The sequence below is a fragment of the Prionailurus viverrinus genome, chromosome C2 (assembly GCF_022837055.1).
Source record: "Prionailurus viverrinus isolate Anna chromosome C2, UM_Priviv_1.0, whole genome shotgun sequence".
Taxonomy (NCBI): domain Eukaryota; kingdom Metazoa; phylum Chordata; class Mammalia; order Carnivora; family Felidae; genus Prionailurus; species Prionailurus viverrinus.
Genome location: NC_062569.1, coordinates 111,978,077 through 112,003,051, shown reverse-complemented (window position 1 = coordinate 112,003,051; position 24,975 = coordinate 111,978,077). Strand labels below are relative to the sequence as shown.

The 24,975-nt window shown below is 39.1% G+C and overlaps 1 protein-coding gene across 4 annotated transcripts in view; it reads left to right on the top strand.

Annotated features, from left to right (window-relative positions):
* Positions 1-24,975, top strand: part of CMSS1 (cms1 ribosomal small subunit homolog) — a 383,129-nt gene that overhangs the window by 130,568 nt on the left and 227,586 nt on the right. For 3 of the 4 annotated variants that reach the window (XM_047874543.1, XM_047874542.1, XM_047874541.1), the window contains exon 2: positions 22,658-22,759. The exons of the other annotated variant lie outside the window; for it this stretch is intronic. In XM_047874543.1, coding sequence (XP_047730499.1) covers positions 22,658-22,759 — 102 coding nt within the window. The remainder of the gene's footprint in view (positions 1-22,657; positions 22,760-24,975) is intronic. 4 annotated transcript variants of the gene reach the window in all.

Genomic DNA, 24,975 nt, shown 5'->3' with positions numbered 1-24,975 from the left:
GCTTTGCAGATACTGCGCTCTTTACAAATTCAAGGTTGTGGCAGATCTGTCAAGAAAGTCTGTCAGCACCATTTTTCCAACAGCGTTCCTCACTTTATGTCTCTTGGTCACATTTTGGTAATTCTTGCAATATTTCAGGACTTTTCATTATTATTATATTGTTATGGTGATCTGTAGTCAGTGCTGTTACTCTTGTAATTATTTTGGGTAGCACTAACTGGACCCATTTAAGACAACAAACTTAATCAGTAAATGTTTTGTGTGCCCTAACTGCTCCACTGACCAACCATTTGTCAGTATCTCTCCCTGTCCTCAGGCCTCCCTATTCCCAGAGGCACAATATTAAAACTAATCCAGTCAGTAACCCTACAGTGGCCTCTGAGTGTTCAAGTGAGAGGAAGAGTTGCACATATCTCAGTAAAAATGATTAAGCTTAGTGAGGAAGGCATGTCAAAAGCTGAAAGGCTGAAAGCTAGACCCCTGTACCAAACAGCCAAGTTGCGAAAGCACAAGAAAAGTTCGTGAAGGAAATTTAATGTGTCATATTGAACACAAGAATGGTAAGAAAGCAAAACAGCCTTATTGCTGATATGGAGAAAATTTTAGTGGTCTAGATAGATGGTCACATCAGCCACACCCTTCCCTTATGCCAAAGCATTATCCAGAGAAAGGCCCTAACTTGCTTCATTTGTATAAAGACTGAGAGAGGTGAGGAAGCTGCAGAAGAAAAATTGGAAGCTAGCAGAGGTTGGTTCATAAGATTTAAGGAAAGAAGGCATCTCTGTATCGTAAAAGTGCAAGGTGCAACAGCAAGTGCTGATGTAGAAGCTGCAGCAAGTTCTCCAGAGGATCTAGCCAAGATCGCTAATGAAGGTGAATACACTAAACAACAGATTTGCAGTGGAGATGAAACAGCCTTCTATTGGCAGAAGATGCCATCTAGGGCTTTCATAGATAGGGAGGAGAAGCCGGTGCCTGATTCTAAAGCTTCAAAGGGCAACCTGACTCTCCTGTTAGGGCTAATGCAGCTGGTGACTTTAAGTTGAAGACAGTGCTCATTTACCATTCCAGAAATTCCTGGGGCCCTTAAGAATTATGCTACAAATGCAACAAGAAAGCCTGGATGATAGCACATCTGTTGACAACATGGTTTACTGAATACTTTAAGCCCACTGTTGAGACCTACTGCTTATAAAAAAAAGATTCCTTTCAAAATATAACTTCTCATTGACAATGTACCTGGTCATCCAAGAGCTCTGATGGAGATATGTAATGAGATGATCATTGTTTTCATGCTTGCTAACATGGCATCCATTCTGCAGCCCATGGATCAAAGAGTAATTTTGACTTTCAAATCTTATTAAGATACAGATTTTATAAGGCTTTAGCTGCCATATTTAGTGATTCCACTGATGAATATGGGCAAAGTACATTGAAACCTTCTGAAAAGGTTTCTAGACACCATTAAGAACATTCATCATAGGGGCACCTGAGTGGCTCAGTCAGTTAAGCGTCGACTTTCGCTCAGCTCATGATCTCATGGTTAATGGTTTCGAGCCCCGTGTTGGGCTCTGTGCTGACAGCTCAGAGCCTGGAGCCTGCTTCAGATTTTGTGTCTCCCTCTGTCTCTGCCTCTCTTTCTCTCCCTCTCTCTCTCTCTTTTCAGAAATAAATAAACATTAAAAAAATTAAAAAAAAGAACATTCATGATTGATGAGAAGAGGTCGTCAACATTAACAAGAGTTTGGAAGAAGTTGATTACAACCCTCATGGATGACTTTGAGAGGTTTGAGACTTTAGTAGTGAAAGTAACTGCAGATGTGGTAGAAATAGCAAGAGAAGTAGAATTAGAAGTGGAGCCTGAAGATGTGACTGAATTGCTGCAACCTCATGATAAAACTTTAACTGCAGACAAGTTGCTTCTTATAGATAATCCAAGAAAGTGGTTTCTAGAGATAAAACCTACCCCTAGTGAAGATGATGTGAAGATTGTTGAAATGACAACAAAGGATTTAGAATATTTCATAAACTTAGTTGATAAAGCAGTGGCTGGGTTTGAGAGGCTTGACTCCAATTTTGAAAGAAATTTTACTATAAATGCTGTCAAACAGCATCACTTGCTACAGAGAATTCCTTTGTGAAAGGAAGAGACCATCAATGTGATAACATTGTTGTCTTATTTTAAGAAATTGCCACAACCATCCTAGACTTTGGCAACCACCACACTGATCAGTCATCAGTCATCAACATCAAGGCAAGACCTCCTACCAGCAAAAAGATGACAGTTTGTTTAAAGCTGACAGATATGGTTAGCCTTTTTTTTTTTTACCAATAAAGTATTTTTTAATTAAGGTATGTATGTTACTTTTTTAGACATAATGCTATTGCACAGTTAATAGACTACATACAATATAGGGGCACTTGGGTGGCTCAGTCACTTAAGTGTCCAACTCTTGATTTCAGCTTGGGTCATGATCTCATGGTTCACGGGATTGAGCCCTGAATCAGGCTCTGTGCCGACAACCCCGAAGCCTGCTTGGGATTCTCTCTCTCTCTACCCCTCCCCCCGTTGTGCACATGCACACACTCGAAAAAAAAAAAATAGACCACAGTATAGTATAATCCTAACTTTATATATACTGGGAAACCAAAAAATTTATTTTACTCACTTTATTGCAATATTCACTTCATTGGGGTGGTCTGGAACTGAACCTGCAATATATCTGAAGTATGCCTGTACTGAGAAACTACTAATAGAAGTAGCTGGTATGTATAAACCTCTTACCATAGGCAAAGTGCTGTTTTAAGTGTTTATATTATCTTATTTAATCTTAAAGAGTTTTAGCCCGAAGTAAAGACTGTTAAGAAAAGTGTTGGTAAAGATAAATTAAGGGTGGAGACTCTCATAGGAAATGTCAAAGACAAATGGCTATCAGTATCAGGGTAGTGCTGGTGCCTCTACAAAGTTCAGAGAGTGTGTGTGTATGTGCACACGCTGTGGGGAGAAGTGACTCTAGATCCCCAGGAATTATCAGAAACCTCCAGTTAGTATCACTGATCTTGAAAATATTTGACCATGTATACCCTGACCTTACCCCCACATACACACGTAAAATGAACTGAACATCCTCTGCCCACCTCCTTTTTATTTGACAGCACATTTAACAATCATTAAAGCTGTTTTTATGTATGTGGCATTTTATACAGTGGTGTCATTTAAACTTGGTTTGGTAGGAAAATGGAGAGGTGAATTATTCTGATGGCGAGATGGCTGCACAATGCATAGGGAGTCTGTGCTGACTGTAGGATGCTCATCTCTAAGGGACAAAGCTGGCGGTGAGCCAGGGCCTAAAATTTGAATGTGTTTAACATCCCATACTTTGCTGAATTTAGGGAGAAGGCTGTCTGCTACCTTTACATTTCCACTTGGGTTTACCCATCTTTCTACATGGAACTATTAAGCTATAACTTAGTTCCCTCCAAGGGGAATGGAAAGAGATGTAGTAAGATTATGAGGTTCTCAGCAGAGCTGGTTGAGCCCTTAATATTAACTGTCTCATGGTAAATGTGATTCATCTATGAAAATACTGGCTATAAATAGATGTTAATAGTGCCCAGCAAAACAGCCAGGTTGTACTAGCATGGCCACATTAGGGAAAAAAATCTTGTTGAGGATTTTATTTGGTTTCTCTTAAAATAAAAAAACAAAAAATGTCTTTCCTTTTATTGCCCTAACCACCCACACTTGAAGACACTAAACTCAGCCAACTGCAGTAAAGCTATCTGATGACTAAAAAAAGACACATTGAAAACCAGATAACCTAATTTAGCATTGGCCACCTTTATTTTTTTTCTTCTGTTTTCAGCAAAAATCATTGAAACATTTCCTTAATGGTATTTTTCCTTGTAGGGAGAGCATGGACAAGGCTTCAGAGAGGGGAATGAGAGTTGGAGGGGGTGGGAGGGAGGGTGTGCTTCAGGTTATATTCCTAACGATTCTGTGTCCTCAGAGAAAGTCAAAGGTACAGAAAGAGAAGAATCAAATGTAAGGTTTAGAAGGCAGTGTAGTAGTTATTTCATCCATCCCCCACAGGACCAGCAATCAGTGTTTTCTGTTACTCACTGTTCCGCTGTTAGAAAAAGTACTTCCTTGTGAGCTGAATTCAGCTCCCAGGAACTTCGTTCATTTATCCTGCTTCTTCTTCCAGAGCTAAATCAAATAAGGCTACTCTTTGAGCCACACTGTAGTCCTTCAGTGGGAAGGGCTCTATTCTTTATTCCAAATGAAACATTCTCAGCTTCCTCAGTGACTCCTGACACCAAGTTGTCTAGTCTTCCTCACCCAATCCACAGTCTCACACACATTTAGATTATACCTGTTTAGACCTGACTACTCTTCATTAGGCTAGGTTGTTTCTTAAAGAAATGCATGGAGTTGGGCATAATTTCCCAGATATTAAACACAACTAAAACAGTGAATTGGTGAAAGTATGTATTTAGGGAGGGTCTCAGTACTTCTTCTGATACTGGATTTCAGGTGGAATTTTAGGTATAGATCCAGAAATTTGATAGTAGACATTTAAGGAAGACTTATTCCCAGTTCAGCTTATCAGGTTGGTGCTTATAATGATACTTTCATATGTACATCGCTTGATGCATCAGCAGATAGGTAATTGTTTGCCCTGTTTTTCAGGATGAGGAATGTGAGATTCAGAAAGCTTGGATAACTTTGGCTAATAAACCTTGGACCAAAAATGATGAAAACGTAGGTGTTCTGACATTCTTTCTCTCTAGGCTCATGCTAGATTAATCCAAGCTCACATGTTTTTTTGTTTTGTTTTGTTTTGTTTTTTAAGCTTTGTATGTGTTCTTTGGTTGCCTGTCCACTAAGTGCTGTAGTCAGAGAAGCTGCCACACTGTAGATACAGAACAAACAGCCTGCCAATGAGGCCTAATAGAGCTGACTTACATCATGGCTTTTCTTAGCTATGTGTTCTGAAGAAAGGACAAAAAGAAATATAAAAATCTCCCAGAGTATAAATAGTTGATTTATCCAAATTTTCCATTACAAATCAGTGGCTCTTTAAAGATTCTTTTCTCATTTAAGGTTGACACAGGGCTGGGAATATTTTCCAGATCTTTGTGGAATAGAACAGAAAATTATTTTCATATAGTCCAAATTAGCTTTAAATGCATTTCTAAATGCCACTCTCACAGCACTAGGTCAGACCTCTTGAAAATCATATGATTCTTTTAACAGTTTTCAAACTACATCACTTTTCATAGTTTTTCCAGCTCTGCTCTCTGTTTTTTCTTAGAAGTATGATGATATTGAGCCAGTCATTTAACCTTTCTGTTCTCTTTGAATTTTTGTCACTTTGGCTCTTGGAACCAGTTTTGTCAGATCCCTTTATTCTGCATCTGAGGCCCAGGGAGGTTAACTGATGTGCCCATGGTCATGCCTACAGCCAGCACCAGAATCTAGATCTTGCCTACAGCCCTGTTGATGTTTCCTCAGCAACAGTGCATTTTCAGAGACCAACTCCTGTTTCTGGAAAGATATGAAACCTAAAAGATACAAATGCACCTTTGAGAGTACCCAAAGTCTCCTACAAATGTAATTTTTCTCGGCTTCTTCCTTACCCACTAGGTGATTATAGGCCTGAGAATGCCTTTAGGCCTTCTCTTGGCCAGACCAACCCAGCACAATGAAGAGCTCAGAGGTGAGAAAGAGGTTCAGAGATCAAGGGTTCCCATCTGCAGATTTTAACTGACTTCTTTTCTTTCTGTTATCTAAGGACCTGTGACATAGCAACATTGTTACAGAGAAAATGTTGCAACTGGTAAAGTCCCTGGGCTGTACTGGACCTTGCAACCATTTTACTTCCCCTTTCCCAGCATTTCCCTGTGCTCAGTTTATCTTCCTATAACTGGGGGAAAGTTTAACTCCTTGCCTCCCAGGCATATGAGTATAGTCTGACACATTTACAATTTCTCTTATTAGAGGAAAAGAAGGAAAATGACTTTTGTAAAACTCGAATTCTCTGCCAGATGATATGATTCACACTTTTTCTTGTCTCTTTTTTAAAATTCAGACACATGGAGTTAGTATTATTCTCTTTATTTTACAGATTAAAAAAAAAAGTGAGGTGTTGAGAAGCTCACAAGTCAGTGTGGTAAAAATGTAGGTTCAAGATTAAGTACAAAATACCAATAAATAAATCATGTCCAATGTAGAAAGTGTTTGGGGAACATTTGAAAGGAAATGACTAACCTGCCACAGGAGCTAAGTAAAAGCACCTGAGAGAGAAGTTGGGCCTTGGAGGATCAGAGTGTCCAAGTCATATGTACAGTTTGAAGATAGATGAAAAACACAGCATGTGGCAAATACCAAATCATCATTATTGCTGAAGCCACAGAGGTGTTCGGTGGTTAAATTAAGATAGAAAGGTGAGGGGCGCCTGGGTGGCGCAGTCGGTTAAGCGTCCGACTTCAGCCAGGTCACGATCTCGCGGTCTGTGAGTTCGAGCCCCGCGTCAGGCTCTGGGCTGATGGCTCGGAGCCTGGAGCCTGTTTCCGATTCTGTGTCTCCCTCTCTCTCTCTGCCCCTCCCCCGTTCATGCTCTGTCTCTCTCTGTCCCAAAAATAAATAAACGTTGAAAAAAAAAATTAAAAAAAAAAAAAAAGATAGAAAGGTGAACCATAGGCATGGATAAGGCTGCTCATCACAGGGCTGTTCATAATAATGAAGGTGAAACACCTAAGTATGTAACAAATAATAGGGAATAATTAAATAAATCCATGGAATATGTAGTACTGGCCAGTTAGGCCAACAGCAAAAGTCAAGTTTTCAAAGAATATTTTTTTTAATATTTATTTATTTTTGAAAGAGAGAAAGAGACAGAGCACAAGTGGGGGAGGGGCAGAGAGAGACACACACACACACAGAATCCGAAGCGGGCTCAAAAGCCTATGTCAGCACAAAGCCCAAAGTGGGGCTGAGACTCACGGATAGTGAGATCACTACCTGAGCCGAAATCAGACACCCAACTGACTGAGCCACCCAGGTACCCTAAAGAATATTTAATAATATGAGAAACTATTTTCAATATGTGATAAGTAAATTGGTTTTGTTTGTTTGTTTGGTTTTGGTTTTTTTGGTAAGAAGACACTAACATCCAGTCACACATGCTTTCACATTTTGGGGCCTTTTTTCAGAAGAGAGACAAGGATAAGTAAGTTGAAGCCTTGAAAGTCATTAACAAGGCAATAGAAGGTTATCTTATTAGTAGCTGATGTGATTGTCCCTGGGGTATGAGAAAAAAAGACTGAGGAAATTTGAATGTGGACATTGTATTAGATGATGTTACAGAGTTACTGTTAATTTTATTACATGTGTTGATGACATTGTGTTTAAATGAGAGAATGTCTGTTTTATTTTTCCAGATAACATAATGAGGTATCCAAGTGTGAAATGTCATGATGCCCTGGGCTTTATTTTTAAATACTCCAGAAAAAATGAAAGTATGGGGTAAAATGAAGTAAATATGGCAAAGTGTTGAGGATTATTGAAGATGAAGGATGGGTACATGGACTTTGTTACATTCTTCTACTTTTGGTGTATTTGGAAATGTTCGTAAGAAAAGATTTTAAAAGAAAGCACCAGGGACACACACAGTATTAGATGGATAAACATTTTAAATAGTTCTTTATAAAAAGGAAAAAAAGAGTGTAAGGTGGAGAAAGAAAGAAGGCACTAAGGTTTGAGTGTTAAGCAGAGACAGAGAAGCCAAAAAGTGAGCTGTATCCTAGGAACCAAGAGTGAAAATTATTTCAAGGAGCAGAAAGTTGCTGTGACCTCATTTTTAACAGTATTGCCACTGGTCAGAACAGTTTTAGAACTCCACTTTTGTAGTTTTCTATTTTGGAATATCCCTCAGCCATGGCAGATTCTGGTCCATTGAATGTGAATTCTGACCATGGGGAAAAGTTATTGAAACCAAATCTAGTGAATCAAGTTACAGTTGGGTCAGCTAATATTGTTTTTGGTCAAAGAACCAATTGTGACCCTAAAATAATGGGATTAGCTTTTTTGTATGTGGCCTTTGAAAGGGTTTTGAACACATTTCCAGTGTATGTCAACCATGACACTCTTTTAGAATAAATTTGATAAAGGAAAACCTTTGACAAATGACGTTTGAATTTACAACTTAGAGTTTTTGTTGTATTCTTTTTTTTTTTTAATGTTCATTTATTTATTTATTTTGAGTGAGAGAGAATCCCAAGCAGGCTCCATGCTCAGCACGGAGCCTGACTCAGGACTCAACCTCACGACCATGAAATCATGACCTGAGCTGAAATCAAGAGTCAGATGCTTAACCTACTGACCCACCCAAGTGCCCCTGTTTTGTTTTTAGTATTCCACCTACTTTAGTTACATATCAAATCTTTGGTGTGCTACAACTTCTGGTTGTTTTGTAGAATCCCAATATAAGCAAAGAAGTAGGAAACAACATGGTGTATGGCAGGAGAAAGAGTGCAGTCTCTGGGGCCAGCCATACTGAGTTACAACTCTTCCTGTATCACCATATGCTGCTCAGTTTGGGGCAATTTACTTCATTTCTTTAGGACTCAGTGTCTTGCGGTGTTGTTGGGAAGATTCAGCATCATATGTGTGAAGTACTGTGCCCAGTGCCTGGCACATGACAGGAATGGATATCTCATCCTGGTGGAGATATAATGATACAATTTTGTCTCTTGATTCATCAGACATGCCTTCCCTCTTGTGATGAGTGAGATAAGAAATAACTATTGGATTTTAGCATCATGAGGAGAGTATATTACTCAGTGCTTTACCTCGATGAACAAGGGTATTCTTTTAATCAGTGTTAAACTGGTATTTTCAGAGAGTGAGTTATTTTGTGCCTTGCCAAGATGGAGAGTGGCAAGCTGAAGAAATTGGATTTGGCCAGGAACCGGTGCCTATTATTCAGGAGAGAGAGAGAGAGGGAATTATGATCCTGGCGGTTTGGAGGGACTTAACATAAAGTGACTGGCTTCTTGGTCCCAACTAGCCATAACTGTCCCACACAAGATGATGAAGAGCACTGATTCAAAAAGGTATGCTTACCCAGGTTCTCGTTAGCATACCTCTTCTAACACAGCAACACAAAGCTTTACTATCTTTCTGGCCAGGCACTGTGCTAAAGCACTTTACACCCATTATTCTCTTTTTTTGCATGCACTATCAGGCAGATACTATTAATCTGTGCTTCATGGGAAAACCAGAATTGAAAGAGGTTAAGTCAGTCTGCTTCAAGCCACAGAACTGGTAAGTGGCACAGCAGGAATTCCAGTTGGCTTCAGAGTCCCCCTAGTCTTTGTAAGCCTATGGTCTATTGCCTGAATTCGTTCTTATTTGGAATAATGATCTGTTTAAAGATGGGAGACACATCTTCTCAGCATTCATGTACAGTTTTGACTGTGTCAGCAAAATCGAAAAGCCTAGTGCTCTTTCACCAAAGACCTGCATCATGACATGATGATAGGACAGAAGAACATAGAAAGCACCAGGGAGAAAGAAAACTGTCTGGGCTAGGTCTCATATGAGGGCACAGTGTGAATTAAGGTCCTGCTCCTTCACTGCTCTCCATTATTCCACTTTTTCTAGGTGGTAGGAAAGAAGTTGTTATAAGGCAGGAGGCCTGCTTAAGTCAAAAACCACCAAGGAGCATCAGAATGCATCAAGGGTAGTGTGTCTTTGGCTGCATCCTGTAAGTTTGGGTCACACTGCCTTCAGGATTCTTCAAACTGACATCAGGGTTCTTCTCGTGTTCTCTGCTTTCAAGGGTCATCCATGCCCTCTCTGAAGCCCCTAGTCCCATTCATCTGTATGGAGGAGTACTTTTTGGTGTTCTTTAATTATTGGAGAACCCCTTTTCCAGCTCAGTTGAATAGATCTGGACTTCAGATGCTCCAGAGTCCATGGGTCTTAGATATATTGAGCTTGGGGATTTTACCCACCACGTGTGGTTCCATATAGCCCTTTGTTAGAAATAAAGTGCCCAAGACAGCCAAGAGTACATGTTGACCAAGAAGGTTGGCTGCTGCTAAGTACTGTAAGTAAGTAAATGAATGTCAGAAGCTTACAACTAAGGGAGAGAAACAAAGCTTCATTACCCTCCCTTGAACATGTTGCTTTGGATGTTTTGGTAATGATTGTGGAGCATTTACACACAGACTAAACTAAGTTCTTTGTGTTCTTTGCAAGGAGGAGAGCTTGCCAACTCAATTTCAGTATGCAAAGCTCAGACAATTATTCTTTTGGCATTTAGGGGCTGCCCCTGTTTTCGTTGGGGTTGGGGGTGGGCAGCCTGCTGACACAGGAAGACTTTATAAAGAAGGAGAAGGCAACTTTATCCCATACTTTTTAGAAAAGAACCCCTCCTCCCCCATCAGGGTTCTCATGTCCCTACCTCCTATGCTAAACCTCTGTAACAGAGCCAACAGAAGAAACCCCTAGGCTCAGAAGTGCCATATTCACTTCAGTGCCCACAGCTTGTGACTCATTCACAACTATTTTCATTTCTTCTGCTTAGCACTTCACCATGAAATTGTGTATTTCTTTTGTGAGTGTGTGTGTGCAGATGGTTGATGGTTTTATTTCAAGTGATAACCTTGGAAAGATAAAGTTCTTGAAATTATGGCCTTGGTCCATGATAAAATATATGGTTTGCAGTAATGGTTCTCAGCCTGTCAACCTGGAACCCCTGGAGCTTTCAAAATTGTCAAAGAGTTCTTCCAGTCTGTATTCCAAAAGCATTGTAAGCAACTGAGGTTGTTGTTGTTGTTGTTGTTGTTGTTGTTTTTTGGGGGGGGGGGGGGTTGGTTTTTGTTTTTTTTTTTTTTTTTTTGAGAGAGAGAGAGCACAAACAGGGGAGGGGTAGAGAGAGAGGATCCCAAGCAGGTTCCATGCTGTCAGCACGGAGCCCAATGTGGGGCTCAAACTCACGAACCATGGGATCATGACATGAACCAAAATGAAGAGTCGGACATTTAACTAACCGAGCCACTCAGGTGCCCCTAAACAACTGAATATTAATGTGTTCCCAGAATAGCTATAGATAATATTGTGCGATAGCATACAAGCCATTTAAATATTTTATGAATTTGTTGTAGGCTTTCATAGTTATAGCTTTTTTTCAGTCTGAATAGGAAAGGCTACAAGTACTGCCAATGGGAAATTAGGAAGATTTTTGTTATGGAAAAGGAATTCTCATCCTGGAAAGGATGGATAAAGATTGTTTTGTTATAGCAGCTAAATGGGAGGCTAACCTGTTTTCTTGTTATTGAACTTTTAAGTGCTCTGATTTTCCTGATCCAAATGGTTTTGGGTCTGGATCAGAACTCCCTGTTAGTTGCAGTAGCAGCTGAGGAGTAGCTGAAGGCATTTGGCCTTATAGACTGTTGATCTTAAAAATTAAGGGTGTTTTTTTTTTGTTTGTTTGTTTGTTTGTTGTTTTTTAATTAGTGCCATAAGAGCCTTCATGTAGCCAGCCTATTCTCTTTGGTAGAGGTTACCATACAACATGATTACTTTCAGGTGAGAAACTGTTGCAGTTTGACTTAGTTGGGGCCTCATGATGAGGCCTGCACCCAGAATATTCTCTTTTTTAACCTTCAGTAGAGACTGCTGATCTAGCACATTGGCTATAGTTTTTTGTTTTAAATTGGGATTTTCTACCTTTTTTAATGTTTATTTAATTTTGAGGGAGAGAGAGAGAGAGACAGAGTACAAGCAGGGGAAGGGTAGAGAGAGGGAGACACAGAATCCAAAGCAGGCTCCAGGCTCTGAGTTGTCAGCACAGAGCCCCATGCGGGGCTTGAACTCACAGACCGCAAGATCATGACCTGAGCCGAAGTCAGCCGCTTAACCAACTGAACCACCCTGGTGCCCCATTGGCTATAGTTTTTCAATAGAAGTTTGCTGGCTGTATAATGTAAAGCACTAAATTGCCAAGTGTGGGCACTTTTTCCACCGGTGGAATACAGGTGATTCATTGCACAGGTGCTCACACTTGCCTGCCTTCTGCTATGTGTGCATTATTACTGTTTTTTGAAAAATTTTTTTTCTTACATAAAAAGTAATATGTGTGAAGCACTGAAAATGGCGAAGTAATCATAAAGAATAAAATTTTAAAATTGTATCCTTGGGGCACCTGGATAGCTCAGTTGGTTGAGCATCCAACTCTTGATTTGGATTCAGGTCATGATCCCAAGGTTCTGGGATTGAGCCCTGTGTAGGGTTCTGTGCTAAGCATGGAGCCTGCTTAAGATTCTCTGTCTCCCTCTGTCTCTCTCCCCCATGTGCACATGTGCTCACTCTCTCTAAAATAAATATTTTTTAAAATGTATCTTTAATCCAGCCATGCTGACGTTTCTACTTTTCATCTTTTTCTGTAGTTTCTTGTAGGCTTTCTTCTTTTCTGTGTCCTTTATAATGTGCATGTTGTTTTTGGAACATTATCCATCATCATTATTCTTCCATGCCACAATTTTTAATAGCTGCATAGTACTTCATTGTATGATGGTGCAATTATTAATCATTGTCCTATTACTGAATATTTAATCATCATCTTCAAGATCCTTCCCTCTCTTCTCCCCCCACTTTTACTTTAGAGGCCTCTCCCCTATCAATCTAGAAGGGATCCAGAGCTAACAAGGAACCTTAACCACTTATCTAGACTTTAACTGGCTAGAATCCATGAAAACTGTCCTTGGTTCAGAACAATATCTATTTGTTGTTTTAAAGTCATGATTTTAGCCTCAGCAGGATTTAATCACAACTCGTAATTGCTATTCTATCTCTTTCTCTAAATTCTTTCACTCCTACCAAATTAAAAATATGAAATTGTTTTGAACACTTTTTAAAAAGTAAAAATTTTCACAATATATGTAAATCAAACCATCATGCTGTATGCCTTAAACTTATACAGTCATATATTTCAGTTATTCCCCAATAAAACTGGGGGAAAAAGAAGGTAAAAAATATAAATATAGAAATCATAAGAGACTGTTAGAGTAGACCACTGTACCTCCTCTTGAAGCCCTGAAAGTTGAGAATTTGGAAATGAAATTCGAATTGGAAAACGTACCCAAGTAATTCATCTTTAACGGAAGAAGGACATTTATTTTCACAAATGTTTTTCTCTTCATGCAAGAGACTGCTATTACATTTACAGATTACTTCATTGTGTAGACTTTAATTCAAAAAATGAGAATCGGACTTGGAGAGTATGTTTCAGACAATAGTAAAAGCAAAACTGTATAGACATTGGTGGTGTTAAGATAAATATTTTTTCCTTTTAAGGTAACAGCTTTCTGTTTCCAATCTCTAGAGTGACTGTGTCATCATTTTAATATTCCTTTGTTACCAAAAGATAGTACTTTGTGTGTAAAACATAGTTACCAAGCAATGTACCAAAAGCTAAATTGTTACATGAGCTTAGGATGTGCAGAGAAGGACCAAATTGGCTCAGAAAACGGTCTCAGAATCATAAAACATCATCAGAGTTGGAAGAGCCTGGAGATGGGTTTGCCTAGCTTCTTCCCAGCAGGCACTGGGGCAGGAGCACCTTCTTTGTACAATCTCTCTGACAAACACACATCTTCTCTATGAACACTCATTTTTCATAACTGTATGGCCTTAAAATTTTGGCTAGTTCTTTTAAGATGTGTCCCAAATTCTTTTGCCATTTTATCTCCCAGGATGCTGTTATTAATTGAATGCCATCTGATAATATAAATTATGGTGAGTAAATTTCAAAGACTTGGGAAGAAGATTTCCTAAATATGAAAGCAAGGAAAAATTCTCTCCCCAAACTGAACAAATGATCAGAGTGATTTATCATTAAGGGTACAACTAAACAGAGTTTTCCCATTTTAAGCTCCTGGTTCTAGAAGTACTGAGGCTGGGCCTACGAAGAAACCTTAGACTGTATCCCCAAACTCTATTTTGATGTATTAGTATTATTTCTGTTTTTCATAATTGGTAACTAGCTTCTTGCTTGATTATTTAAATGTGCTTTAGGTTTTTGGCCTTCAATTTTTCCCAAATGCTTAGTTATATAGCATGGTTTGATTCTTCATTTAGGGAAGCCAGGAATCCACGACTTGTCTGTATTTTTACCTATAATACTACTTTAAATAGGCCACCTCACCCTCAGTGCCTTTTATCAGTTGAAAGAAGGAAAAATAAACAATCCAATAGCAACCTTGGGCTCCTTCTGGGAGTACTCACATGGCTACATTTTTAAAGTACTTAATGTTTTACTAAAAAGGTACAAAGGAGTATATGGTGCTGAAGTTAGTATTTCCTAATCAGAAAGGCATAATGATATACTCAAAATTTGATTAGAGTTATACAATACATTTGCAGTGGTTCTTTAAGCCATTCTGTAGCTAAAGTATAATTTTTACTTTTTTTTAATTGCATCTGTAGAAATAATTACTTCCTTTGGTATTGGCAATCTCGCCCTCCACAAACAAATCACAGTGATTACTAATGACACACTTAGCAGTGGGTATGCACCATATGCCCACTTGCTGAGAAGAGGGGCAGGTGTCAGGCTGACTTTGGTTGTTGCTGTTTTTTAATTTATAAATGTTCTTAAATATGTCATTAAATATTATCCGGAATAGCTTTTTTATTCCATAATCAAAGGTATGATTCTACCTTTGACTTACGTATTTTTGTTACCAGTTTAGGAAGATTGGGGTTAAGGTCATTTTAAGGTGTTAGTCATTGGGCCATTAGGTTAGAGAACAAAAGTTGGTGAAGTTTACAAAGCACTATAAACCAACAAGGAGGCACTACTATAATTGCAGATAAGACTTTCTCCACCTTTACTTCCTTATCTAAATCTTCTATTGCTGGTTTTCCTCGTTTCCCTGTTTCATAATATACATCCAAAATAGACCGTCTTACTGGAAAGGAAGAAAACAGGATCAGAATTCCTGCTAGATTTTAGGAACTTGGACATCATCTTATTGAGTTCTCCTGTCAACTCTTTGGTAGACATCTGATTATTCTCATTTTTACAAATGGGAAAACTAGAACTCAGAAAACTTAAGTAACTTGCCCAAGGTCACACAGTTAAGAAGTGGTTAGCCATGCTTTATGTGTCTTGTTCTTGGGACTTTCTCACTTCTCTTTATTACCTCCTGTTTTCAGTAGTCTCCCCCAGTTCCTTCCCTTGCCTTTCAGCTACAAAATGCTATTCATCAAACAGTATAATTACAGCTTACAATTTTACCGTTCCCAGCAGGAGACAGCCCACAGCTGTGTGAATCTTCCTCCTTAACAGGATTCCTGATATCCACCTCCCCTGACAGAAAGAGGGATAGAAGCAGCCCAGATAATTCTCTTTATACATGTTTAATACAATCACAAAAAGCTGCTTAGTAAATCCTTTTGTTTTTTGCTTTTTAGCTTATTTTATTATTTTTCCCAGTTTTGAGATATAATAGACTTACTATATTTGTTTAAGATGTATAAGTAAATTCTTTATTATCTTGTTTTCCTTTTTTTTTTCCCCTCATTGAATAGAATGATGAAGACTTAGGTGAATATTCAGAACAAAGCTGTGTTTTGGCTCAGAATTTTAAAAGGAAAGAATGAAAAGAGCCGATCATGAAGATAATAGTGGCCTGAGGGGGAAAGACTGTCAGCCAGGGATTATTACTAAGTGTAACTCTGCCCATAGAAAACTAAAAACTTATTAATAGGACTTTCAAGGCCCTACTTGATCTGGCTCAGAATTTCACCTCATACCTCTCCCTTCTTCACTCTTTCTGCTCCAAATGTGCTGGCTTGCATTTAGTAGCTTATACCTGCCTTTCTCCCTATCACCCCCACCCCCACCCACGCCTCCAACCATCCCTGGGCCTTTGTCCATGTTGTGCTGGGTGCTTAGACCTCTTCCCTCTGTTCTTTACTTGGCTAACTCCTCCCACTCAGCCCTCAACCCTCAGCTCTAGAGACACACACTTGAGAAATCTTCCCTGACCTTTTTGACTAGGTCATAACCCCATTTTACACTCTGGTGACCCCATGACCTCTTTTTTACACCACGTACAGCAGCAATTTTACATATATCTGTATTATCTAAAAAATTTCAGCTTCCCCCACTGGACTGTTAATTCCATGAGTGCAATACATACTCTGTTTGCTCACAATTAGGTTGCTGGTACTTTGTACATAGTGCGTAATCGGTCTGTTGAATGAATAAAGAAATCAATCACTCATTGAGTTTGTCTCATCATCAAATGGCCAGATTTTGTTTTAGTCCAGTATCCCTGACAAAATTCACGTGGCCTTAACCCAGCAGAACTCATGTGTTTGCAAAGCTGTTGGATATTAGACATTCAATGGATATAATGGATGTAATGTTGGATATAATGTTTATATCCAATATTTGTAGATGCTCATTGACTGATTGATCCAGCAGGTGCCCTTAGATCAGGAGCCAGCAAACTTTTTCTGGAAAGAGCCAGATAGTACATTTTTTTAGGCTTTGTGGGCCATTTAGTTTCTGTCACGACTACTTACTCTGTCTTGCCAGAAAGCATCCATAGAACAATGCACAAATGAATGGCATGACTGTGTTCCAGTAAGACTTTATTTACCAAAATAACCATATTTTGCTGACCCTTGCCTTAGATGTTGCTATGAAACATTCATGAGGGATGCTATGGAATAAATTGATCTGAAAAAGAGATTCCCCACACCTCTGGATGTTTACAAAGTCAGTATTTATTCCAGAGGGGTATGTATAATTGTGCATAAGACCTAGTGTCCACTCTATAAAGCTGTTGAATAAAAATTAAATAGAAGAGATAGATGTGGCACAGGCACCACTAAGGGCTATGAGAGCTGTGGTGTTACATAGACCTCAGTCTCCTGTAGATGTGATTTCTTCATTGATTTAATAAGGGGAATAAGGAGCAACTCCTCTTTGACATCTGATGTCTCTGATTACAAAATTTGTGTCCTAAATCAAACTAGGGCAGTTTCAGTGGAATTATTTTTAGCTTTAGCTAGGTGTCTAAATTATTTTTATAATTAGCAAATTATGGTATTACACTGAGGAATTCAGATATTTTCCTCAACTGTTCTTCAGCATTTTGTCTGTTCAAATCCAGGAAAAAAGGTCTTCTCTTGCTGATTGTACCCCAACCCAGAAATTTCCAACTCTTAGAACCTGTTTAAAGAATTCAGGATCTGAAAAAACAATTCAGAATCTGTGTGGATGCTGGCTAGCTTGGTCATTCTGGAACAGAAGCCACTTGGAATGGATCATTTATATTCTCAGTTTATTAGAGTTACAGTGCTAGAAAAGGCTGTGATATGGTTCTTCTAGAAATAGATACATAGCTTTTAAACACATAGAACTATACAGGAAGTGCCCATTTCCTCTTCCCACCCCAGGGTTCCTTATAATGTCTATGTTTACTGGTTTGTTTTCTGTTTACTAATTTTGAGTGAAGAAGAAAGAAACACTTAGGTTTTTTATTAAATTGTGCATTAATATTCCTAAGAGGAAACATAAGAAACTTTCTCATGTATTGAATTAGAAAAAGTTGAGGTGGTTGAGAATGTTAATCTTTACATTTTGAATTGTTTTTCTGCTGGGAAGTGACAAAGAAAATACTATAAAAGTATACCCCAAAATGGGCAATAGAATTGTAAGTAGATTTGGGAATAATCCAGAATAACATTGTATTAATTCAATGTTGTTATTGAATTGGGTGGTCTGTGAAGGCAGATTTTCCAGCAACGGCTGTGTTTCTTGTGCCAGAACTTTTTTTTTTAACCATTTTGATGGATATTTTAAAGTAATTCATACTTCCTATTTGAAGTTCAATGTTGTGTATATGGACACATTTGAGATACTGAATAATATCTTTTTGTATTTTGTTTTCTACCTCTATGTCAAATTATAACTAATCAGGGGCGCCTGGGTGGCGCAGTCAGTTAAGCGTCCGACTTCAGCCAAGTCACGATCTCGCGGTCCGTGAGTTCGAGCCCCGCGTCGGGCTCTGGGCTGATGGCTCAGACCCTGGAGCCTGTTTCCAATTCTGTGTCTCCCTCTCTCTCTGACCTTCCCCCGTTCATGCTCTGTCTCTCTCTGTCCCAAAAATAAATAAACGTTGAAAAAAAATTAAAAAAAAAATGATAACTAATCATTTATTTGCTCCTCTTACCTGCTTCTACCTCCTACCCTATTTCTAGTTTTTGCTTCTACATGTATCAGGCACAACGAGGTTCTAAGGTGTGAAGTAGTGTTGTTAGTGTGGAGGTTTTGAGAGAGCCATTTGAGGTATAAGTGCTTTTACCGGTTTTGTCTGAATTGAAATTGTATAAAAATTGTGTCCCAGAAAGGTTGACCTGTCTCTATTTCATGACACCATGGACCATCTTACCTTTGAGTGAGGTCCTAAATCTCCACATTGAAAAGAATAAATCCAACCTGCCTCTTCGAAGAGGACTTTATTAGTATCTTTGTAAGGGCTCTCCCCCTTGTCCTGCTCATGGAAGGGTGCTATAAATATCTTTGAAACACTTCTTACTCATCACTTCTACAGGAGGGTACTTTTCACAGATATGAAACTACAGTGATAGCCTTCCTAGGAATTCAGTTAATAATGATCAAGAATTGCCTCAAGCAGCCATCTACATGAACAATTGGCTAACTTGTTCAGTTACTCCCTTTTATGAGGACTTGTCTTTTTGATGCCCAAATCATCTGCCCATGCTGGAATCAGAAAGCAATAAGGCACACCTCCCACACTGACCTGCTCTCTAGTTAACCATTACCTCCTTTCTCACACAGTCTTCCCCTGAAGTCTTCTTAGAACTCACATTCCATTTTTTGTTGTACTCTTAAGAGAATTATCATGTGACCCTCATGGAATAGGAGCTGGCGTCTTGGTTTGTAGCAGCCTTAAGCTAAGTAAGCTCTTTATGAGGAATCATCTCACTAACTCTGGGAGTATAGGTATTGGTCTTCATATTTTATAGGTGAAAAAATTGAGGCTCAGAGAGGTGATGTACATGCCCAACATCACATAACTGACAAGTATTAGAGCCAGGCTTTTTGCCCACATCATCTGATTCCACAGCCCAGATTCTTTCTGGTACCTTATGGCACCCTCAAGAACAAAAAACAGATTTCATGGCAGATGTGCTTTGAGCCAGTATCTCATGTAATCTTTTCATCTACCCTGTGAGGTAGGCATTGTAGTTGTTCTCAGTTTACACACAGACATGTGAAATTAAGTAATCTATTGATGGTGGCCATACATCAGTAAATGGCAGAATCAGAACAGGAACTCACAGGCTACTTGGCTATCAACTTTTCTAAGCCTCAGTTTCCTCAGTGTAGAATGAGAATAATAATGGCACCAATCTGTTAGGATTATTGCAAGGACAAAATGAAATAATCCTTATAAAGTGCTTAGCACAGTGCCTGGCACATCATAAGCCCTCAATAAATGTTAGCTGTGGTTAGTACAGTATAACTAAGGCAAAATCACTTTGAATACAAAAAATCCTGCAATTCCACTATTTTATTTGACTCTTACAAAGATTGTGATATATCAATAGTAAATGAAAGGGTGTCTTCTCTCACTTAAAACAAAAAGTTAGATCAAGTGCTGGGTAATTTGTCCTTCATCACTAAACTATTACATAAGTAGCTTCAAGGCCCCTTGCAATTCTGTGACTGTACCATTCTAGTGATGGAGAGCTATTTTTTCTATCAAATCTTAGCTCAGAACTCAAATCCTCTCTACAGTAATGAAGTGGTATGCTCATACCAAGGACAAAACAGAGCCCATTAGCAAAGCTGAGTGCAGACTTTGATTTTTCTGAGGGTAAATGACAAGGAGTATAAACAGTGAAGCCTTTGGAGTATTTATTTCTCATGGAAAGATAAGACACCTACAGCATTCTTATGATGGAAGACAAAGCCCAGATAATTGATTTTATTAGCAAAGGCATCTAAGAAAATATTTGTTTTGTGCTTGGTGCCGGGGATAATAGAATACAGTCATTATTAAACTGGAATTAGTGGCCCAATTTAAGTCAGGAAACCAGTTTGCCAGAATAGTTCCCAGAAATACTTGAAGACTCTAACGAGGTGTATGCCACAGTCAGAAGGTGTGTTGCTTGTGAAAGTATGTGAAAGGTTTTTTTTTTTTTTTAAACAGTGGCTGAAAGTCTGCACATTTTTCTTAATGTTTATTTTAGAGAGAGAGCGTTTGTGCGCACAAGCAGGGGAGGGGCAGAGAAAGCAGGACAGAGGATCTGAAGTGGGCTCCACACTGACCATAGAGAGCCCAGTCAGGGCTCAAACTCACCAACGGAAGATCATGACCTGAGCTGAAGTCGGATGCTTAACCTGCTGAGCCACCCGGGCACCCCTTGAAATTTTTTTGTTTCTGTTATGTTCCCCTGGAGCTCTGTTAGTTGTGTCTGCCTAACTGGTGATCATAAAAATTACATCTTCAAGCACTGATGGTCAAGATCCTCATTAGTGTAGCCTAGAAGGTAATGAACGACATGGAGTTCCCAATTGCCCCGTTCTTCATTCTCAGTTTACAGATAGGACTGTTAATACCTTAAGCAACGCCCTTGCCAGGAAACTGCACCCCTTCTCACCCCTGAACTAAATGCATCTTCTCTCTTTTCTTGTGTATCCTATTGTAGACGTTTAACATAGAACTTGCTGCATTGCCTTATGTTTTGTTTACTTGCCTGACTTCCTGACTAGACTCTAGAATCCTTTACTAGGGCTGCACAGTGCCTAGAATTTCAGAGTTGCTTAGTAAATGTTTATTGACCAAATGATTGACCAATGTAAAGAACATATCTTTAAGCTTCCAGTTTCCAATGGGCCCTGAGTATCAATAATAGTTTCATTCATCCCTCCTTGACTCTGCCTCCTAAACCATCATTCTAAACCTTTTGCGCTGTTCCCATTCCCACAGGCCTCTTGCCCTTCACAAATTAGCATCCTTTGTTCCGCCCCTCCCTAAACCACCTCCTTCAAAACCTCTCCCCTCTTTAAACATTTTCCTCTCTTCCTGTCTTATAAGGATCTGTGCTCATCTGAACTTTAGATCATAGGCATCTTCTGTGGAATCTTGCCATATCAGATACCTCCTTCCCCTTGTGTGTCTTTAGTTTCTTTTTCATACCAATTCTTTTTCTGTAACTTCATAACATGTCCAAACATCCCATTTTTCTAATAAAATCTTTGCTTTCATGACTTTCCCCACTAATTGCCAGTTTCTCTCCCTAGTTCACATTGCCTGAACTCGTACTGTTAGTCTTTTTTTTTTTTAAGTTTATTTATTTTGAGAGAGATAGTGTGAGTGGGGGAGGGGCAGAGAGAGAGAGGAGACAGAATCCTAGGCAGGCTCCTTGCTGCTAGCACAGAGCCCGACGTGAGGCTCATACCCATGACACCGTGAGATCATAATCTGAGTTGAAACCAAGAATCGAACGCTTAACCAACTGGGCCCCCCAGGGATCCCATACTGTTAGTCTTTTAACTTCCTGTCCCCTATTTGTACTTCAGCGTCTGCCCTCGCCATTGGTTTCCTAATTTCCAATTTTAGGAACTTCTTGGTTTTCATGTTCCTGGCCATGGATTTAAGAATTCCATATTTTTCCCAGCTATCCAGGCTAGAAATCTTGGTGCCATTTTCCAGTCCCCACTCCCTTCCTAACATACTGCCCTACGTAAGAATAAAAATACTTGTGTTTATATTTGTAAGTTTATTTTTACATGGTATACAAACGATGCTGTATAAAGCAGCAAAGTGATTTGAAAACATTCATCAGGGCATTCTGATTTGGCAGTTTGATGTTGGTACAAGCAAAAGGCCAAGCCAGTGAGAAAATACGGAAAATAGTAAAAGTAGTGAATGAACCACATGTGTTGTATGCAGCAGCCTATTCTTAAAAGGTCTGATTTCCGCACATTCTAAGCACTAATAAAAGTATCTAGTTGAAGAAAGACCAACCAAATCAAGACTTGGAGCCAGAATGTTCTGGTTTTTCACAAATGGTTATGACAGTTTTTTTTGAAATGCTAACACAAAATTTACTATTTACGTATGTATACAGGATTCTAATTATGTTTCTGTGTGGTAATATCAGAAGTCTTTAAAGGAACAAAGCAGTGTTTTTAATCACTTCTTCAGTACTGTATATAATTGGGATTTTCCCCCTTCTGGGACCTTCTGTGAACATCTGCAGAGTGGTTCCACCCTAAGTCTGGAAGTTAAGCTGCTATAGTCAGTCTTCCTTTATAAAACTGAGCCATCTGCCCCCTTGATCTGGTTTGCCCCTACTCTGTGAATTTGGCTTTTTTTTAAAAAAATAGAATAAAGAATGTTTAATTTGAATTTAAGGAATAGTAAGAGAAGGGGAAAGTAATCAGCTACCCAAAGTCCATTTTACTTACCCCTACTTGAGCAGAGCCATGAAGATTAGAACTAGGGCTTGTCAGTGACCATGAAGAAGTGGTATGTTACGGAGGCCCATCAGGAAAAGTGCTGACATAGGACTTGATCCTACCTTTCACAGAACTTACAGAGAAAGGACATGTTTGGGAACCAAGAAGAATTGTGCCATGCTGTATGTACCACACAGTAGGAGGAGTCCCAGGAGATAAGTGGCGAACAATGAGTAAGCTTATCATTTCAGAAAATACTTGAAGTGAAGGTTGATTCAAATCTCAGTGTTCATGCAGGGCAGAAAGAGAGCTGGGGGCAGAGTGGGTATAGTGAGGAATAGAGGCATGAACCAGCAAAGCCTGTTTGGAGACCTGCAGAACAGAATGTGGGTCTAGAGCTTGAGGTTGTAGTGAGGATTGTGATGTTATAAAGGAGGCAGAGAAGGGATGTGGAAGACATCAGTATGAACTAGAGAGAGAGCTATACTGGGATTCATCTAGCTTCCTAAGAGGTTTTTACTTTATGCTTAAGGTAGTGGGAAGCCATCAGATATTTCTAAACAAGTCTTTTTTTAGCTGAAAGGTGGGGATAATGAGCTTGGATTACTGAGTTTTTATGATGAGTCATAATGTTTTAAAAAATATTATCATATAGGGGCATCTGGGTGGCTTAGTCAGGAGTGTCTCAACTATTGATCTCAGCTCACGTCTTGATCTCAGGGTCATGAGTTCAAGCCCCACGTTGGTCTCCATGCTTGGCATGAAGCCTACTTTAAATACACACACACACACACACACACACACACACACACACACAATTGTATAAATATTCAAGCAGTTTGCATTTGCCTCAAACTTTAAATATTCTAAGTTCTGTATAAATATAAAAAGAATGAAGAAGAATTAGTTTATTTCGTTCTTATCTGGTTCTAATTCATTCTATGGGTTGCATCAGTTCTCTGGATTTACTGAATCTTGGTTTTCCAGGTATAATTTTTTTTTTTTTTTTTTTTTTTTTGCGGACTGACAAGTTGAATTTAGTAATCCATAGACCAAAATGCTACATCCCATAAAGAGGTCTTGGAAGAATTAGAAACAAAATTAGTTGTAATAAAGACACTTTATTTTTAATAGACTCCAAAGATAGAGCAATAGAGGGTCTCCAATGAATTATCAAAGCAGCTTCCAGAGGATATGGGATAATTGTGTAGAGAACAATTAATGGAAAGGATTGTACTAATGTAATTTTTTTTAGAATTACCCAGCAATGTGATTATGAGCATGGGACCCTGGCTGAGACCCCAAGCTCATTTACTATGGTAGGAATAAGGTAAGAGGTGCAAAGGAACGGCATGGAGGGTACAACAAGTCTGTGCCTCTTGGAGAAAGAATGTTGGGATTATCCCTAGTTATTTCATCTTTCATTTTTTCCTGCCTCCCTCCTTCTTTTATACACTAATTTCTTACAGTGTGCACAGCGTCATGCCTCTCGTTATTACTGATGGGCTGCCCCACAGCCTGGACTAAATTCAACTTCGGAAAAATAGTGATAACTCAGCCTGCTAGGTACCAAGGCAAGCAGTTCTTTTCTCTCCAAACAAAATCATTGAGATTTTCTATGTGTTTTTCTAGCTAGATAGTCACTTTTGCACACCTCGTTTTAGTTATTCCTCTCAGTAATGCTATGGAGGAAGGTTTTAGGATCCCCATTTTATAGATTGAGGAAACTAAGGCTCGGAGAAGTTAAGTGCCAGGACCTAGATGATGATGATGATGATGATGATGATGATGATGATGATAATAATAATAATGATAATAATGTCAATCCAAAGACTATAACTCCCAGCCCAGCCCTCTTTCCACAGCTGCTCCTCAGTAATGCAGCCCAGGTATTTGAGATATTTGGACACCTGTGGATATGGCATTTCTGGTAAGGAATATAAAAGCCCTGTGGCTACCCCAAGTTACAGTGTGAAATGAGACTGCCTCCCACTCCTCCCATCTCCTGCAGCTCTTTCCCAGATCATTTTTGGGCCCTTTCCTCTATCCCTCCCTCTCTATTTCAATCATTTTGCCTGCTTCCTAATCACTAGCTTGCCCTCAGAGGTGGAGGAGTTAAGGAACTGGAAGGGGGGAGGGGAGGATCACTTTCACATTTAGGGCTATTGTTCATGCTTCCTTTTGGATGATGTAGTCGTTTCTGTTTCTTATTTTATGTTTGCTTACTGTCTGAATCCATGTCAATTTATGTGCCCTTGGCTCTGAACCACGTTTATATATTTTTGTGTTGTTAATATTTTTAATTGGTGTTTTTAAAGTAGATGTACTCTGCGTGTTTGGCAGACCAACAAAGTGGAATGTAAAAAGAGTTGGTTTTTTTAAGTAACCATATAAGGTGAAAAGTCCCTTTTTGTGTGGGTGCATGTGTGTGTCTGCAGATTGCAGGTTT